General features: G+C 30.3%; 3 protein-coding genes across 4 annotated transcripts; 1 reads left to right on the plus strand and 2 right to left on the minus strand.

Moving 5' to 3' along the window:
• Nucleotides 1-1,213: 1,213 nt before the first annotated feature.
• LOC130440900 (beta-1,3-galactosyltransferase brn) lies at nucleotides 1,214-3,196 on the minus strand. Its single transcript, XM_056774258.1, has one exon. The coding sequence runs from the start codon at nucleotides 3,047-3,049 to the stop codon at nucleotides 1,943-1,945; it is 1,107 nt and encodes a 368-aa protein (XP_056630236.1). The 5' UTR covers nucleotides 3,050-3,196; the 3' UTR covers nucleotides 1,214-1,942.
• Nucleotides 3,197-4,685: 1,489 nt separating this feature from the next.
• Nucleotides 4,686-6,730, minus strand: LOC130440884 (peptide chain release factor 1-like, mitochondrial). The gene is made up of 2 exons (XM_056774255.1): nucleotides 6,032-6,730; nucleotides 4,686-5,371 (listed from the first exon to the last, which is right to left on the minus strand). The coding sequence occupies exons 1-2, from the start codon at nucleotides 6,540-6,542 to the stop codon at nucleotides 4,707-4,709; spliced, it is 1,176 nt and encodes a 391-aa protein (XP_056630233.1). The 5' UTR covers nucleotides 6,543-6,730; the 3' UTR covers nucleotides 4,686-4,706.
• On the plus strand, nucleotides 6,726-18,267 carry LOC130440861 (replication factor C subunit 1). Of its 2 annotated transcripts, XM_056774254.1 has the most exons (14): nucleotides 6,726-6,907; nucleotides 6,993-7,349; nucleotides 8,065-8,491; nucleotides 9,809-9,963; nucleotides 10,463-10,586; nucleotides 10,644-10,969; nucleotides 12,208-12,724; nucleotides 13,742-13,888; nucleotides 14,488-14,711; nucleotides 15,659-16,005; nucleotides 16,180-16,434; nucleotides 17,351-17,564; nucleotides 17,813-17,998; nucleotides 18,054-18,267. In XM_056774254.1, the coding sequence occupies exons 1-14, from the start codon at nucleotides 6,899-6,901 to the stop codon at nucleotides 18,129-18,131; spliced, it is 3,366 nt and encodes a 1,121-aa protein (XP_056630232.1). In that variant the 5' UTR covers nucleotides 6,726-6,898; the 3' UTR covers nucleotides 18,132-18,267. The 2 variants fall into 2 exon arrangements, with proteins under 2 accessions (XP_056630232.1, XP_056630228.1); XM_056774250.1 differs by having other exon boundaries at nucleotides 6,771-6,907; nucleotides 10,463-10,969.
• The last annotated feature ends 946 nt before the right edge of the window (nucleotides 18,268-19,213 follow it).

Raw genomic sequence — 19,213 nt, forward strand, 5'->3', positions numbered from 1 at the left:
AGGCAACCAATAATACATCTCATGTTTTGATTTTCTTGGTGAAATTGCTTGTAACAAAAAAAATTTTAAAAAAAACTATCAAATAATTAAATATAGGTATGAAAATGGAATAGAAATGCTTGAAATTATTATTTCAGATGCATTCAGAATAAAAAAAAATTTAAATTCAAGAGTGCTAATCATCCTCATAAACTAACTGAGAAGAAACAATGGTATTTTACGGCTAATTTATCGTAATTCTTGATTATCTTTATTGATAATTACACAATGTTTCGAATTCACTGTAGTAAGGTACTTTTAACATTATAAACTTTTTTTTCAAAGAGAATTTTCTGATTAGAATATCGTCTACGAGCTTAAACAATTCCTCTATTTCAATGATTTACAATGAGCATCTTTAAGAAAATGTTTTTTATGATTTCTTCGTATATTTAGAATGAAAAAATGTAACTACTGATATATTTTTTATGAATAAGTTTAGTCCTTTTTTTTATAAAAGCATAATGTTTTCAGATTTCTCAAGTCCTCCTTACCACTGTCTAAAGAATATTTATTTATGGGAATCATGGAATAACATGAGTAATTTTAGATTGTTCAATTTATTTATTTATCTATAAATTTAGAATCACCATGAAATAAAAATATTTAATTTAATGGGAAAAAAATATATATTCTGGTTATCAATAACATTGGAAAAGTTGGGAAAGCAGCCTGAAATAACTGATATGTTATTGATGACCAGAGCCGGATTCCCATTAGGCCCTGGCCTATGGGCGCAAGCTCCCAGAGGGAGCACAACCAAGAGAGAAAAAATCTAGAAATAAAAATAAATAGCCATAACCCAACTTCACGTATGGCTATGCTTCGTTGCGGGCATGCTCTGCGGGTTGGATCGTTTTGTTTTAGTCCCAAAGTTAAGCTCACTATTTAATACATAAAATTGATAAAAGTGTTGTAATACGGCATTTTGTTAAGCACAGAACTAAGTAAATTCCTCTAAAAACTTGCAATGGTAAAATTGCATCGTAGATGGTGTTCCAACAATTAATATATAACCTAATATAATTTTTAATAAAGGTTTTTAGGAAAGTAACTATAACCAGACTAAGGGGCGGTAAATATTATTGGGCCTACGGGCGCCTTAAGTTTGCCTCTGTTAGTGTTTAACAACACTGAATGTAATAAAGGGCGATTTATAACAAAGGGAATAAATATACAAATAATTTATTAAACATACCTTAAAGTACAATTCTCACAATCCTCATTAAACTTTATAGTACAAAGCTGTAAAATACCAAACTTCTAACAATTATACTAAAATGATTTCATACTTGTTTTCATCTGTATGATGTAAATTGGTTTTCATTAGGTATATGGGTAAATAAATGAATAGACAAGGGAAAGTTTGTTATAATCTATAGTAATTCCTTTAATTAAAGTTGTTTTAGGATGATTCAAACTATTTACAGAGTATGAATTATTTAGGGATTATATAAACAATATATCATACATTTAATATTGAATGCATAGAAAATAATATATAAGCCATTTTTTGCTTTACTGGGTACTTATATAACAGTTTATATAGTACAGAAAATGACAGATTTTCCTTAAGAATTATAATCTACTGGTCCCAAATTGAAACGTGGGTAAATAAAAAAGTATAAGTGTATATAGGATAAACAGAGCTTGATTCTAAATTTTCCTAGAAATTAGTTCAGTACGAAAATAATCTGAGGTCACACTAAATGATTCTTTCCTAATAGTTCTAAAGGCACAATAAGCAAATTATTACAATAAAAAGTTAAGGAAAAATATTCATAGAAATAGTTCATATAAACTAATGTAACATCAACAATACACTACATCTAAATTCAGTTTTCAATTGTGTAATAAAGATAATTTTGTTATATTATGTCATAACAAAGTAATTTGAAAAATATCAAGCATTCCCAAGACTCTTTTGTTCAGTCCAAGTACGCAACAACTCCTTAGGATCGCTATACCCATGTGTGGCAATAGTAAAATTATAATCAAATCTATAATAAGTCTTTTTATAAAAATAAAACTCTTCGCAATGCAAAGGATCAATTTTTGTTTTAAAAGCTAATAAACCTAAATAAACATCATCAAATCTAAAGTGTTTGGTATAGAAACTTGCATAAAACATATCTATCAATGCACTCGAAGAAAGGATATAAGCTCCTGCTGTAATATAAGGTGGCCACATATGGTATGGGTATTCAGATAGGGAAACAAACCATTTACTTGAAAAATGTCTAAGTGGTGCTGAATGAAATCTATAACCTGCATATAGTCTAGTACTGTCCTCAAAACTTTTAAATCGTCTTCTTCTTAAAAGTTTATTAGCTGCAGCAAAAGGATCTTTTATATATTGAGGATAATTAGTTGGATGTCTTAAGAATCGTAAAACGTTTTTAGTAGAAACATAGTAATCATCATCTACATACATATAAAAATTAGAATTTGGACAATATCTGACAGCCCATTGTATACCCATCATAGTCTTATAAGTATTATTATAATAACTATCAGTGAAATTTGCTTGAACAACATCCAAATATCGTTTATATTCTTCATCGACAGATTGCTGTAGTACTTTGGATTTTTTTTCACCTATTAGAAATACTGTCCTTATTTCAACATCAGAAAATCTTCTTTCAAAGCCCCAACTACTCCGGATTGCTATCCTACGGTCGAAATTTTCTGGAGCACTTTTGACTAAATACACTAATCGTAATTTCTTAATATTAGTGCATTTATGGGTACAAGTTTTATAATATTTAAAAGAATACTGATTAATAGGTAATATTTCAGGGGTTACATTATTTTTCATTTGTTCAATAAATGGTTGTATATCACCATCATATGGGTAATGAAAATCATTATAAAAGTCTCTTTCAAAAAAATGATGAAAAGCCCCGAAAAAGTAAAGCACCATCACTAAAACTAACAAAAGAGTAATGTTTTTAAGCCGCTTCTTCAAACAAATCATATTTAAAATAACTTTTATAAATAAACCTTTCATTGAAGTATATAAAATCAATGTATAACATAATTTAATTATAATATTAAAATGTAAATAGATAACTACAGATAATACTAGTAGTTCATTTGCACTGAATTATAACCAAATTATTCTTCTGTTTTGTTTTTGTAAGCACTAAGAGAAATACATTTGATATCTACATTTGCACATCAGCATACGCTTTTCTACCTTATACATTCCATCTAATTCTGTAGTCACAGGCTATTCCTAATTTAATGAAAAATATGTTTTTGCAAGACCATTGAATTGAAATATAAAATAATTTTAATTCAAGGATTAATAGTAATGAAAATCAAATAATGTATCGAGCTTTCTAATATGGTGTCGACACATAGAGTTTAAGACAAACATTACTATACCACTTGTGTCAAAAAGTACCAGTAAATTTAAATGTTATTTTGGTGGTTAATGGTTTAAACAATGTGTATTAGTACTGTATAGTATATATAGTAAGAATACAATTAATGCTGTGTAATGGAACTCCAGTCATTACAAAACAACTATGGTACCATATACGATGTGGTACAATTAAATGGAATAAATTTTTTAATAAATTATTGTGGTCATATTGAGAAAAACGCTTGGACACGTCAATTTGTATTTCCAAATACGCACTTAATAATTTAAAAAACAAGTCTAATGGAGTCAAATCAGGAGATCGCGCTGGCTATTCTATCGATCCGCTCGTCGCTATCCACCGATTTGTAAAAATTTGGTTCAGGTACTGCCGGATATTGATTTGGTAATAGGGTGGTGCTCCATATTTTTCAAACCATAATATATTCGCAGAAACTTGTTTCATTGTTATTTCAGTTTGTCAAATTTGGCACGAGATTATGTTGGAATATTTCTAAATATTTAAATCAATACAAATTACTATCAATGTATAAGAGACCTAAGATATACTTTCCAATAATTCCTGCCCAAATATTAACTTTTTCAGAATATTGCGTATGTTCTTCTCTCATCCAGTGAGGATTTTCATTAGACCAATAGCAGCAATTGTAAATGTGATCTCATCAGAAAACAAAACATCTTCTAATTGGATCACATTGTTATCTAACAACACTGCCATCAATTGTTTCCAAATATACGTTCTCTTATAGAAATCGTTGCCCATGAGCTCCTGCATTGGTATCATTTCATAGGAATCAATTTTATTTTCCTTTAATATTCAAAAAATTGATGTATGGCTAACACTGAACTGGCTGCTTGTCTATCAAAATTATGTGGGTTCTCTTGAAACTCAAGCATAATATCCAATTTCATATAATCACTTACTGCATTGTGAGCTACTTTTTTAGAAATAATAATGTACAGGGGGTTGCATTTAAAATAAGAAAGTTGGTATTGGCCACTGTCACATGACATATCCTGTATAATTTGTTTTTTGAAAAATATCCATATTTAAAAATACAAACCAACATTTCCAAGAATTTTTTTCAACACCCTCTCATTTCTATATTAACGAATTTCTTTCATTTGGTCATTCAACACTGTATAGCTGCTTTGTGGCAAGAGAAAAACGGTGATAGGAAAGGTGATTACTGATCCACCTTGTGGAAAAGCTCTAGATATATGTCAGATTTCATAAGAATGAAGATAAAGAAAGTAAGATCCTTATTACCTAGTTTTATTATGAGGTTTCTTCATTTACAATATTTAACAAATTATTAACAGCATGATGATTTTCTAATTCATTTATTAAATTGTCTAATGGTGCACCGCCTTCAAAAAATACTTTTAAATTATGTACATTGATACCTAGTCTATGATCAGTGATTCGATCCTGATTAAAATTGTAAGTTCTAATTTTTTCATTTCTATTTCTTGTCTTGACTTGACTTTTTTTAGCAGCTTCTATTTTGTTGCTTTGCATATCCACTTCCCTTTGATAAAGTATGGCTCTCAATTTAGCCATTGCTAGTTTCCTATTTTTGATTTGTGATCTATCAACTTGACATTCTACAGATATTCCAGATGGCAAATGAACAATTCTCACTGCACTTTCTGTTTTATTAACATGTTGTCCTCCAGCTCCCGAAGCCCTTTTTGTTTCTATCTTCAAATCACTAGGATTTATATTTATATCTATATCAGAAGGTTGAGGAAGTGCTATCACTGAGATTGTACTTGTGTGTATTCTTCCGCCTTTTTCGGTAGTAGGTGTTCTCTGAACTCTATGCACACCAGCTTCGTGTTTAAAGTAACGAAACACTGAATCACCATTTACTAGTGCTGATGCAAAACGTATTCCACCAAGATCTGTTTCTGCATATTCCGCCAATTCATAACTCCAACCTAAAATTAATTATTATAAGGTAAAATAGTTGAAGTGCTTTGTTGTCAGAAATTTTTGAAATTCACAAATTCAGGATTCATATATTAATAAATATCAAGCATTAAAAGTAAGTATGCCTAATGGCCCATCTCCAGGCGGTGGGGAGGAAGGCAAGTAGAACCGGACTCCTCCCAGAGTAAAAAAAATATGTTTTATAAAAAAATTGAATAATTTATACCTTGTGAGATATAATTAGAAGCTGATTGTAATGCCTCAGGAAGTTTTGTGGACTTATGACACTGATTTATACCTTTTATTACATGTTAATGTGCATCAAAGACTAAAGGTCAATACTTTTGAATAAAAGTGCCAAAAATTTAGTAATATGCTACAGAATAGAAACAATAGTGATGGCAGGACACATCATGAAAAGGATACCTACAAAAATGGTGAGGAGGATAACACAATGGATACCTCTATCTACACCAGAATCCTAGAAATAATAGACTGGAAAGCAAAAACAGAAAAGAATGGAGAAAGCTTACAAATCAAGTCAGAACCAATAAAAAACTATAACAAAAGGACAAGGGGAGTAATTTATGCCAAAAAATGATTTGTAGGTGCACAAAGTGCTAATGATGAAAATAATTGAAGGGAAAGATGTACTGAATTCTTAGTACCTTTATAATCTATAAAATGACAATACATATCAAACATTTCTTTGGCAAATAACATAGCTTCTTGTCCTCCAACACCTGCTTGTACTTCTAAAACAATTGAGTTGTAAAAATCTTCTCTATCTGTGGGTAATAAATTCTGTAATAACTGTTTATCCAATTGTTCCAACATCTTTTCATAATTATGCTTTTCTTCTTCGGCTAGTTTCCTGATATCGGTATCATTATCCTTAAAAAGATCTTCTAAGTTATTGATATTATTGACCAACAATTGACGTTTGTTTAATATTTGTATTATAGGTAGCAATTCATTTTTTCTTTCATTGTTGACACCATCTCTATTCAATATATCAAATTCTAATTGTAATTTTTTGATGTAGTTGTTCAAAGAGATTCCATTAACTTTTAGATCGATTTCATTATTATGAATTATACCATATTTTTTTATAGAAAGGGCGTTATTTCTAGCTCCCCTTAGTACTCGTAACAACCTTACCGACTTGAATAAAAACATGTATACTTAATGCCAGTTGAACACTTAATAAACAAAATGTATTAATGTTCTAGTAAAGAAATATTGACGCGTATTAAAACTTCTAAGATTAAAACCAATTATTTAAATCGTAAACAAATTATATTTTTCTTGAAAAGTTAGGTTATCTAAATGACTTGTCCTGTCTCTGAAACAACCAACATTAGTGTAGGTACTTTATCCCATAATGATGAACATACCAGTCATGACCGACATTAACAGGTAAAAATATAAGAAAATGTCAGTATAACCTATATAAATGCGCGCGAAAAATGATAAAAATTTTCTGGAAAAAATATTGATAATTGCAGATAAATGAAGCAATCTTATCTCGGATTATGCCACAGGTATTTAAACGTGTTTTAATGACATGAAACTAATAAAATGATTATTTTATCCTTGTTTGAACTATCATTAAATTGAACATTTTAGGATATAAGAAGATTTTTTTCGGTAATATCGAATAAAAATACTACATCCAAAACACCCGAGACTAAAAAGAAGGTCAAACGTTTGGTAGACTCTGATGATGACGATGACATTATTGTGTCTACTCCGGAACAAAGCAAAAAGAAAATTGAGAAAAGTAAAAGAAAATCTGAAAAAGCCATAGTAATTGTTTCAGATTCTGATGATGAACCGGATAAAAAAGAAATAAAGTTGAAACCAGTGGACATTAATGATGTATTTAGTGATAAACCGATTAAACAGAATATTGGGACTCTTCCTAGAGGGGATGCAGTCAAAGTTGAATCAAAACTATTGAACAAACCTAATAAAAAGAAAAAGGTAAATTATATTGGAAAAAAATTTTAATATTTCAGTGGCTTTTATGTTTTATGTTACATGTTTTGCACTAAGGAAGTTGAGAATATTAACCCCTAACTAACCAAAAAAAATTTTTATACGAAAATCCACAACCTCAAAAGTTTCCATTTGTTACTACCCTTGATAAAACTCCTCTTTTGGTGGATAATTTTGACATATTGCTTTTATTCCATGAAAAGAATACATTTTACTCTTTAATAAATAAGTGTTATAGCTTACAATCCCATGTAAATGATAAATATCAATAAAACGATTTTTTTCTTAGCTTTAACATTGATATTTTCAATTCTCGATTATATTTGAGTATAAAGAGTTATAGCAGCATAGAATACAATGCCGCTTGAATTGGCCTGTTTAGTGCGTTCGAATTAACTTGAGCATATAAATTAAGGAGTTAATTCAGAATCAGTTATATCAAAAATCGAGTTTATAATAGTTTCCCGTTTTCTAAATTACATTATATTAAGTGTTTTTAGAAAATAGACCTAACATAATGTTGCTAACAATCAATTTTGTTTTATCTAATTGTAGAAGATAATATGTGCTAATATGAAAGGAGTTGAATATTTCAATATTCATGTCATTAGATATTATTACTTAATTGCTTTTTTGAACAAATTAATAATTATTATTCAATCCAAATACAAGTATGTGTATATATAAGTTTAATTTTCAGGTAAAAACTGAAGTTGGCGTACATAATGATGAAGCTTTTGAGAAAACTCTATTGGAACTAGATGATGGTTTATTGTCAGATAATTTGGAGCTTTTAGAGCAATCTCTTAATGATGCTTTGGAAGAAAATACCAAAACTAAAAAACGTAAAAGTCCAAATGAAAAAACAAAAACTAAAAGGCCCGAAACAGATGGTAAAGATGAGGAAATTAAATCTAAACAGAAAAAACTTGAAACTGATTTACATCCCGATGAGGCGTTTAAGAAAACTCTAAAAAATTTGGATGAAGAAAGCTACGAAAACAAAAAAACTAAAGTATCTCCTAAAGCAACAGATTCTGGAAGTAAACAAAGTAGTTCAAATGAAGATACTCCTAATAAACCGAAAGATAATAAGAAAAATAAAAGGCAACGAACTCCCTCAGAAGGTATAATTTGTAATTCATATGAAGATTTTGTCACATAAGCTCTAAGATATCATTTGGTTTTTGGTATATATTTCATAATAGATAATCGTAATAGTTGACCATGCTTTTTTCTAATAGACTGAGACAATACATTTTTGATTCTTTAGCAAATGGCATCAAAATATCAAAACTACCAAAAAATTACTTAGTGGTGTTAGAATTTGAAACAAAGATGTGGTACTGAGATATTGAGCCAATATATTTGATGAATCAAAATGTATATATTAAAATGGCAAGCCTTTCAAAAAACATAACTTGAAGAAGTACTATGAGATGGAAATTTTTTATTGTATGATTAATTGAAATGTTAACCATTATTCGAAGATAAGTAAATAATGCTCAACAAATAATTCTTTTTGAACTCCCAAAAAGTTATAAACAAAACATAACAAATTGAGAATATTCTCAATTATTGAGAAAGCAAAATAAAAGCAATGAAATGAAGGCATAGATTCACAAAAAGAAGTGAATAGGAATATCTCCATTTTCAGCCAGAGGTATATAATAGTTGGTCCACTTTTGTTCCTCATATATGTCTTTGATATATGTGACAGTGTCTTTCACTCTCACATTCAATCATATGCTGATGACACTCAAGTTCTGCACTTCTTTGACCCTGCAGATCCAGAAGCAGTAGCTACACACCTAAATAGAGATCTGTTAATTATTCTTGAATATTCCACTGAGTATAATCTAAAACAGAATGCAAATAATACTGTGTGTCTTCTTAAAAAAGGTTAAAACATTCGACTCCTGAGGGAAAAACTTGTTTTTTTGTGAAAAAGAAAAACATAATTTACATGGGAGACATAAAAATCTGCTAACCATGCCTCGGCATAAATATGCGCTTTTTTTAAGGAAGTTTGACATATTTAGCTGTTAATAGTTAATATTATAATGCTTTCCACAACGACATTAAATTGTGTGGTATAAATTCCTTTAAACCTAAGTACAGAGCAATTTTGTTTAATAAACAAATATATAAATAACTATCTTTTTTGGGTTTATGTAATTATTCAATCAATTTATAGTTGAGACTGTCTCAAGTTCTTTTGCATAGTTAAGCAGCTGGAAGTGGTTAGGTGGAAGAATAACGTATATGTTGAATCTTGCTACTCCTGTTGCATGATATGTGTTGTATACTTTGCAAATTGTATTTTATCACATATCAGACCAATAAAGATGATTTATTATTATTATTTTATAATTACCACTGTTTTATTGGCCCAACTTTGGTTAAAACACAGTTATTTTAAAATTTAATAATTGTGTGTGCAGGATCTACCCCGAAAAAACCAAAACTGGACGAATCTAACTCAGAAATTGACCCCGATCAAGAAAGATTTGAAAAAAAAAGGTATTCGGCTATGTTATACCAAAAGTATTTGAACAGAAGCGGCCCAAAAATGCACGGACAAAAAGAAATACCAAAGGTAAGTAGGATGGACGAAAATCCATTGAACATCCAATTGAACAATACAATCAGTAAAGTTAGAATTTCTGGAACCGTTGGTGATATTCATACTGACAGACTGTTTACTTTATCACTACACCAATACTCACAATTACAATATCTGACAAACGATTTGCTAACCAAGCTATTGTCTTCAGGTAAACTTCAGTCTCTGAAGATAATAACTTGGTTATCAAAACGCGCGTCAGACAGTGTAAGTGTGAGTGTTGTTGTTGTGGTAGTGTAATCAGTGTTTCATTAAAAATACAATCAGCTATATAAGTTTTAAAATAATTGTTTCAAATTAGATTTAAAAGTTTGACTTGTGTAATTCTGTAAAAATTCAAATTCCTTATAAATGAAATTGAAGTTTTACTTAAGACGATATTTGCGTCACACTTCTCACTACCACCCAGATTCATATTTACTTTAACTAGAATTCTTAACCCCAATACACATTGTTTAATTTTTTGTTTAAGGGAAAATCTGATTGTTTAGCTGGTCTCACATTTTTACGTACTGGTGTATTAGATTCATTAGAAGGTGAAGAATTTCTGAATCTAGCAAAAGAACATGGTGGTAGAGTCGTACATGCTGTTTCAAGTAAGATAATAATTTCAAATTTTTTTTTATTAAAATTAATTGCTTCATTGATTGTAGAGAAAGTTAATTATGTAGTAGTTGGTGAGGATCCTGGTCCAGCAAAACTAGAAAAAGCTCGTGGCTATAAAATACCCGAAATAAACGAAGATGAATTTTTTGATTTGATTTTAGTCAAATCTGGATTAAAACCAAAGTATTCTAAGAAATCTCAAGATTCTTACGATTCAGGAGTGTATTCATTTGAGGGTGATGATAAACAGGATAAGAAAAAACAAAAGGATTGTGATGAAGTATCAGAAAAGAAGAAAAAGAAACATAAAATTGAAGAACAAGATAAAAAATTTGATGAGTTCAAAAAAGTAGCTAAGACAACTTCAGTTGCGGTAAATATAAATTGTGATATTAATTTTTAAATTATTACTACTTTTTTATCAATTTGAAAATGATAACTACTACTGTTCAACACCCAGATCTCGCTATCGTACATGACAACCGGACGTAGAATTGCCACCTCGATAGACCTATGAAATTCGATACCTTGGTTCACAATTGTTCAAATTACATTTTTTATCAAAAAATCTAAACTTCTTGATTATTTTCATTGCAAAGAGTTGTTTAAAGGTTTAAATTATTTGAAAGGTCTGTTTTAAAACTATTCAGTACTTATATAATATGAATAAAGCTTACACAATGAATAACGTTGATGCGTTTTTTTCTTTATACTCATTGTTTAACAACAAAATGATAAATAATATGTATAAAAGAACTAAGAATCTCTTGACTTAAGGTCGATAATAAATGGTTCTTCACTCTTTTCAAGAAAGAAAAGCTTCTCTCACCTGAACAACTATACACTGGTGTACACAGCCAAAGAAAAAGATGAAATATAGCTTTGAAAGTGTACCCATTCCTGAACTAATTACGATTTTAAACCAATTCTACAAGAAATCACAATTTCAAGCTAAATCCTTTATATGCTTAATTCCAACGCCTTTTTTTAAAATACTTGCATTCTCTTGCTCTTGTTCGGCTCATCAAAACTATTTGCTTCAGTGTGAACAATAATTTTTTTCAGTCTTCAATCAGTATCAAAATAAAACAAAATTTGCCGCCTGGTCTACTGCCCATTTAGACTGCTGTTAGTATTTCAGAAAAACTAAGATCGGCTCCAGATAAGGATATATTCTCCAATTTTAGGTATCAGCCTCTACATAGATAATGTTAGACATTTCATCTTTCATATTAAAACAGTAAACATACAGTTGGTTATTAACCCCATAATCTAGGAGGCATCAGCAAATAACTCATGAAGCCATTGAAAGAGTAGTTTGGCAGCTTTTTGTGTGTGATCCAAGTTTTACAAACTCAAATTATATTGTCATGGACAAATACAATTTTTCGGTTATTTTTTATCAAGTACCTCTAGTTGAATATAAGTTTATCAAAACATTTCCTTGACACTGTTATACTTTGGGATCGCCCTAAAAACTCAAAACATCTACCTTGAATCTTTTCTGAAACAACATTTAGTATAAAAGTCTCATGATTCAACATTAAAATCTAACAATTTATAAATTCCAGATACTTAAAGTTACTGCTATTTATTCAACAACTTTTACAGAATGAAAAAGAAGATCAAAGTCACAACAAAACAGAGTCGAAAAGGGACAAAACTAATAAAGGAAACTCAAAGACATCATCATTCTGGACTAATTCTTCCAAACCTAGTAAATCTACAAAATCTAAATCTCCTTCAAAGGCAAGTGTTAATTCATCAGAATCTACTGAAAATCGTAAAAATATCGACTCAATCCAATCTGTAAACTTTAATTCAAATAATAGAGAAAAATCTGTAGAATCTATATCGGTTTCATCAGAAAAAGATGAAGCAACAGTATCTTCGTCTCTAACTAACTCGATGGCATGGACTGATAAATATAAACCAATCGATACAAAAGGTATAATTGGTCAACAAGGGGACGGCAGTAACATGAATAAGTTAAGCACATGGTTATCTAACTGGTATAGAAATCAATTACCTGCAGTGAGAAAGAAGATACCCCGACCCTCTCCGTGGGCTAAAAATGATAATGGAGCATATTATAAAGCTGCTTTGTTGAGTGGACCACCAGGAGTTGGTAAGTAGTATTACTAAAACAGTAATGATTGATTAGATTCAATATTGTTTGCCTTGGTAAAATGTAATAAGTTATTATTATATTATTATATCAAAAATGCAATATGTAGGATACATTTAAATTTATTATATTGTCCCTTTCAAATTCATAATTAATTAAAATATTTCTTAATCCCATTTTCATGAATTTTTTCCATCTCTTCTATCGACTGTGACTAAAAGTGCTAAGCTGGAAAGGAAAATTCAAATGAAGTTAGGGTTAGGTTAGGAAATATGGTTGTAGTTCATTGAGTTGTTGGTTAAACATTTCATTGTGATTATTGTGGTGTAACATCCATGAATTTTCTTTTCACTAATTTTGTCTTTTCATCGAATTTTTTCTCTTAAATGTCGTATAAAATTGAGAAAATATTCTTTATTAACTGTTTCACCTTTTGAGGTGCTTAATACTTCTATACCTGAAATAAATTGTCGTTTCAATTTTGATCCACTTCGACTTTTGGTTTCAGTTCACTTGGAAGAGGCCGTTATTGCAAATATATATCTCATCTTCAGTTACAGCTTTTTATTTTTATGAATGTAAGATGTGTAACATGAAATGAATTGGCTCGTTAAATACAGAAATTTCAGTAACTAGCTTTCACAATTAAACTTCATAATTTCCTTTCCATCAGTGATGGATGACCAGCAAAGATGAGACAAATTATCTACCATAACACAAACTTTTTTAAATTCTCTGTATCACTCAGGATCACTTTTTTGATAAACCTTACGTAACATTTTTAACTCTTCTGTACTTGAAATTCTATTTATAAGAATGTTATATTATTTTATCTTTTCATTGCAAAAATCACAAAACACATTTCAAATGAAGTACCAAAATTAAATCATAGTTGACATTCATACTCAGCATAGTGTAAATGACGAACGAACTGACTGTAGTGTAGTATTATAACTTCTACAGATAATTTAACAAAAAATGAATTTTGTTGTTTACTTTTATTTTTTTTTTTTTCAGGTAAAACAACTACAGCAACCTTGGTATCCAAAGCGGTAGGTTTTGATGTAGTTGAATTTAACGCATCTGATACTAGAAGTAAAAAGTTATTACAAGAAGAAGTAGCTCAACTTTTAAGCACAACTACAATTGCAGGTTATGCAGCAGGTAAAAAAATTAACTTTGTATTTATTTTATTTTTTTATTTGCACATAAATCAGCAATCAGAATTAAGTTCTTTCTCTTTGGGGTTCTAATAAAGGTTGTGTTTTATGATTCTCATGTCCCTCTAGTCAATCATGATATTTTCTGCAGTCCTTCTGGACTTTTGGTATGTATCAATAGATACATACCAAGGATAGCAATTCTTGATTTACTGGAACAACCCCAAAGCTCTATGCCATAAGTCCATATTGGTTTTATCACAGTCTTATAAATTAACATCTTGTTGTCCATGGTTAATTTAGATTTTATTCCTAATATCCTGGTATTTTTACATTATTTATAATGACTGATGGACATTGGTTCATTCTCAAACTGAATGTTTTTTCTGCAGATTTATTTTCATTAATTTTTATTTTCTACTTCCTTATCCAATCTTCAATATTTTCAAGTGGTGTTGGAGTTGAGCTGGATCTTTGTGGCTGGATAAAATGACTGTATCATTTGTAAATGTTCCTACTACATTATTTTCTATTGTAGGGAGATTTGATGTATGTAATTTATATTATTTAAATTTAAAAAGGCATTTCGAAATTTGTCTCCAGGTAAAGCAAGGACTGACAGAAAGAGGGTTCTTCTAATGGACGAAGTTGATGGTATGGCAGGCAATGAAGATAGGGGTGGGATTCAGGAATTGATAAATTTAATAAAAACAACAAGCGTTCCAATTATTTGTATGTGTAATGACAGAAATCACCAAAAGATGAGATCGTTGGTGAATTACTGCTTTGATTTGAGATTTGCTAAACCTAGACTCGAACAAATTAGGGTAATGTATAATTTTTATTAATTTACTAACAATTGCTATTTACTATATAAGTAATAGTACTACTAATCACTTCCCCAGTAAATAATTGTTGTATTAGGTACATTCGAAATTAAACTCCCAGTTATAACATCATGTCAAAGTTTCCCGATTCAAATCTACTGATATTTTGAGTTTCTCATAAAATATACAGGTTCTTTCTAATTTTCAATGTCTTTTTTAATGTACTAAGTGAATTTGTGGTAAATGTGGTTTCTACCCACAAACCACAAACGTTGATTAATCTGTTGTTGGATATAGAATAATTTAACACCATCATTACCTAAAATTATCTTATTCATGACAAAATGATTATAGAATCTCGGTGATTCGTTTTTTGTTGTATTAATAAATTAAGTTTATTATTCCTTCTTATGCACCATGCTTTTTAAATGTATGTTTGATGGTTCTTTTCTTATTTGTATCAAATATTTTGTTTGTCTTGTATTTTCTTCAACAATATCTGGTTTTAATAGTCCTGTTCGTATGTATCTGGTTGCCTTACCAAATTGTTACTTTATTTTTGTTATATTAGGTTTGTTTTCACAAATCATTCTTAACTAATTCTAGGAATCTGGATTTTTTGTTTTATGTGGTTTCATAATTTATCTTACAAATTTATTCTCGTTAACCTCTTTTGAAATATTTGTTTCATAATATTTTGTTCCCATTGACTACTACAGTTACAAGTGCTCCTTTTCTACTTTGATCTTTGATTCACTAACCATATATATGTACTTATTATTATCATTGCTTTAGACTTTCGTGTGGAATTTTATTTTATTGCTTGTAGAGCCATATAGAAGCATATTTCTAGTAAATTTTTTAAAATATAATTCGTAAATTCATTATATATATACACATTTTACATTATTTTTACCAAAGCATTAGCTGACTTTGATAATTTTTAGGGCGCAATGATGTCGATTTGTTTCAAGGAAGGCTTGAAAATATCACCAAACGTACTTTCAGAAATAATTGCAGGTACAGGCTGTGACATTCGTCAAAGTTTGAATCATCTCACTATGTGGGCGGCTCAAAACAAAAATATGTCTCTAGAAGAAGTTCAAAGTAAAGCGAAAGAAGCCAAAAAGGATACAGTTCTCGGGCCTTGGGAAGTTGTTAGGATGGTATTTACAGAATCTGAACAGAAGAATATGACATTATCAGATAAGATTAGATTATTCTATTATGATTACAGTATGGGTCCGCTTTTTGTACAAGAGAATTATTTGGGTATTACTCCTAAATGTCCTAAGTGAGTACACAATTTTTTTGGTCATTTACAATAAAAAAAAAATAATTAACTTGTGCTTTTACCATTGAAAAAAGAAATAAAATAAATGTAAAAGCTTAACATTGAAGCTTCAGTCCAGTTTAAATATTTGCTACAATGGCCACTTTTCAAAAAATACATTAGTGTATGTTTTAGATCTGAAGTTATGAAACGTGTTGCTTTGGCAGCTGATTCAATCAGTAAGGGCGATTTGGTTGATGCCAAAATAAGGAGTTCAAATAATTGGTCCTTATTAGAATCTCAAGCTATGTACTCATCAGTTTTACCAGGTTATTACATGTCCGGTCATGTTTCATCTAGAATCAACTTTCCAGGATGGTTGGGCAAAAATTCTTCTGCAAATAAGAGAAAGCGAATGCTCAATGAGTTACATGTTCACACTAGAATGAGGTGAGTACTCATTATTATTTTCATGAAATTTGAGACTCATTATATAGCAAATAATAGCACAATATGAGGTCTGAACAAATAATACGACTCTTTACGAGCAGTGCAGTTTATTTCAGAAAGGAACATTTCTGGATCTAGCCTTCTGATTATCATATGGTTCATTGTAAAATAGTTAACGGCCAAGGGTCGTTAAGCACATAGGCTCCTTTGAAAATCCAAGCAGGCTTGAACCTTTTAACGAATGATAGCTCCAGTCACTTCGTCAATGGAATCCAGCAGATCTTCTTACGTGATAACAGTATTGGGTTGCCCCGCTCGACTCATGGTCAGCTACAGTTTTGATCGTCTCACCGATTTTGCGTAGCAAGAACGGGGATGTACTGGGGATGCAATTTCAAAGCTTTTGGAGCCAACTCTTAGAGCAAGGGGATCTTGTTCTTTTAATAAGATTTATCTGGACATACGGGTTGAAAGCTCTAAGTGGAGAAGGGTTGGAGGTCGAGGCAACCTTAGGATCCGGCGACGTTGGGCACTGAGTTGTCTCGGCAGCCTTGGTCTTCTTGCTTTTTTCTGTTTGTCTCAGCGCCATTCATGCTGCGGCGTTTGAGCCGGGCATTGGCAATGGTCAGAGCTTCGACGTCGGTAAAAACTGATGCTTTGGAGGTAGTGGGCTCCGTGGCCAAAGTCCTATAGGTGAAGAGGAGGATTTGACATAATTTTGCTGGAATATCTGGAATCGTTGGTGATATTTATATTGAACATACTGTTTACACTACCACTATAACTCACACTTACCACACAATTATTTTAAAAAATTGAGATAACTGTAACTTTCATTAGAAACTACAAAATGTGAGAATTTTACTAAAATATGTTACTGTTGAGCGATTTGACACGTAGAACGTTTCTTTTTCAGTACATCTGGCAACGTTGTGGCCATGAAACTCGATTATTTGGTGCCGTTAAGAAACGCAATAATTACACCTCTTTTAAAATATGGCGTTGATGGTATCCAACAATCAATAGCGGTTATGGACGCTTACACTTTATTGAGAGAAGATCTGACTAATATTTTAGAATTATGTCACTGGAAAGATGATAAAAATCCATTTAATGACATTGATTCGAAGGTAACTATCATCATCATTTTTGTTTCAAATAATACAATGTTGCAAAAAAAAATTTAATATTCAATAAGCTATTTAGTCAAGTAGCTTCGTTTAGCATTGTAATTAAAACTAAAAGTCTAATGGAGTATTTTTACCATTCTTGTTTACTCTTGTTCTTTATAAATAGTAAATAATATTAGTGACAATCAAAGTAGAGTTTTTTTAAAACAGTTCAATTTAAGTTTTAATTTAGTGTAAAAACTTTCAAGGTAAAATCGGCATTCACGAGGGCGTACAATAAAATAGGACATAAGTTACCGTTTGCTCCCGGAGCTGGTTTTTCCAAAAAGAAGTCTCGAGATGATAATCCAGAAAATGAAGATAATATACTCGAATCTGATGAAGATGATGAACAAGAAGACAATGAAGATGTAAACGTTGATTCTTTGATAAAAGTAAGTAATTGGTTTTATTATAAAATGCCAATATCTTTTTTCATATTTTTATTAGATTGGAAAAACAAGCAAAAAAGAAACCACCAAACCCAGTACAAGCAAAACAAAAGGAAAAGCCAAGAAACAGAAGTAGTATATTTTGTTTGATTTAAATTTTTAATTTTAAAATTTTCATGTTCTTCATACATCTGTTTTGTTTTTGATTTTTTATATACATAAAATAATTATTTCCATAAAGGTTTTTAAATATAGATCTAAGCGTTTGAAAATTTTTTGTTTTTGTATGATAAAGCTATAGCCTCCTTATTTCAGCTCGACCACCTTGTATTTTCATAAATCTGCAACTTTTTGGTACTTTAACAAAACAACTATAAAATATAGGTGAGCGTCAAAGTTTGAAATCTATGCTTAGGAGCATTTTAATAACTTAATAGCGCGAATGATGTTAAAAAATTCAAATATTATACTTTACACATAGTACAAAAGTTTATAAAAAATGAATCTAATAACTTATCCAGTATTTTGATTTTTATAATTAGTTAGTCGAGATCATCTTGAAAATTAACGCGTACTTAAAAACAAAAAGTCCAGTCAATGCTAATGAGAAACTCATTCCAACCATAACAATTCAATATTAATACTTACTATTAATACAGAAGAAGTGCGCAGGTGCCAGATGATAGTTGCTACTGTGAATCCTACTGGTATGAATGCAGTGCTTCTCTCTACTCTACACTATAGCAGTAGCCTCCATTCATATTCACATAACAACGAGCAAATGAAATTTATAATTTATTGACAGATTTTGATACTAGTGAATGTTTATTGGGCTCATGTGTTTTTGAGTGGTTCAAGATATATATGTACGGTTTTTGGGTTGTTTGACCGTCGTCGATTGTGACTTATCTTTTATTGTAGTTTATCTCGTGTTGACGAAACGTCAAGAACAAGCCACAATAGACGACTGTCGAAGAGCCCAAAAACCATACATATATTAGACGATGTCCGGGATAATCTTATCCGATCTCACAATCGGTTAAGTATGCGTGTCAAGGTTGGGAACTAAGGTTTTTCTCTTTTTACTGATAGAGAGTCTCTGATAAACCTACCTCCTATGCATTCGATAAATTTGAATATTTAGTTAATCCTCATCATAAATCGAGAAAGCTCCCAGAATTCCATGGTAGAAGGAATTGTTGAAAGCTTCAATTTCTA

This window comes from Diorhabda sublineata, chromosome 1 (assembly GCF_026230105.1).
Source record: "Diorhabda sublineata isolate icDioSubl1.1 chromosome 1, icDioSubl1.1, whole genome shotgun sequence".
NCBI classification, from domain to species: domain Eukaryota; kingdom Metazoa; phylum Arthropoda; class Insecta; order Coleoptera; family Chrysomelidae; genus Diorhabda; species Diorhabda sublineata.

Excerpts from the sequence above, each read along its gene's own strand:
- LOC130440900 (XM_056774258.1), bottom strand. The coding sequence starts at position 3,049 with ATGAAAGGTTTATTTATAAAAGTTATTTTAAATATGATTTGTTTGAAG.
- LOC130440861 (XM_056774250.1), top strand. Across the intron at positions 9,964-10,462 it reads GACAAAAAGAAATACCAAAG|GGAAAATCTGATTGTTTAGC; the intron begins GTAAGTAGGATG and ends TTTTTGTTTAAG. Across the intron at positions 16,006-16,179 it reads ATTACTCCTAAATGTCCTAA|ATCTGAAGTTATGAAACGTG; the intron begins GTGAGTACACAA and ends TGTATGTTTTAG.
- LOC130440884 (XM_056774255.1), bottom strand. The coding sequence starts at position 6,542 with ATGTTTTTATTCAAGTCGGTAAGGTTGTTACGAGTACTAAGGGGAGCT. Across the intron at positions 5,372-6,031 it reads TCATTTTATAGATTATAAAG|GTTGGAGTTATGAATTGGCG; the intron begins GTACTAAGAATT and ends AATTAATTTTAG.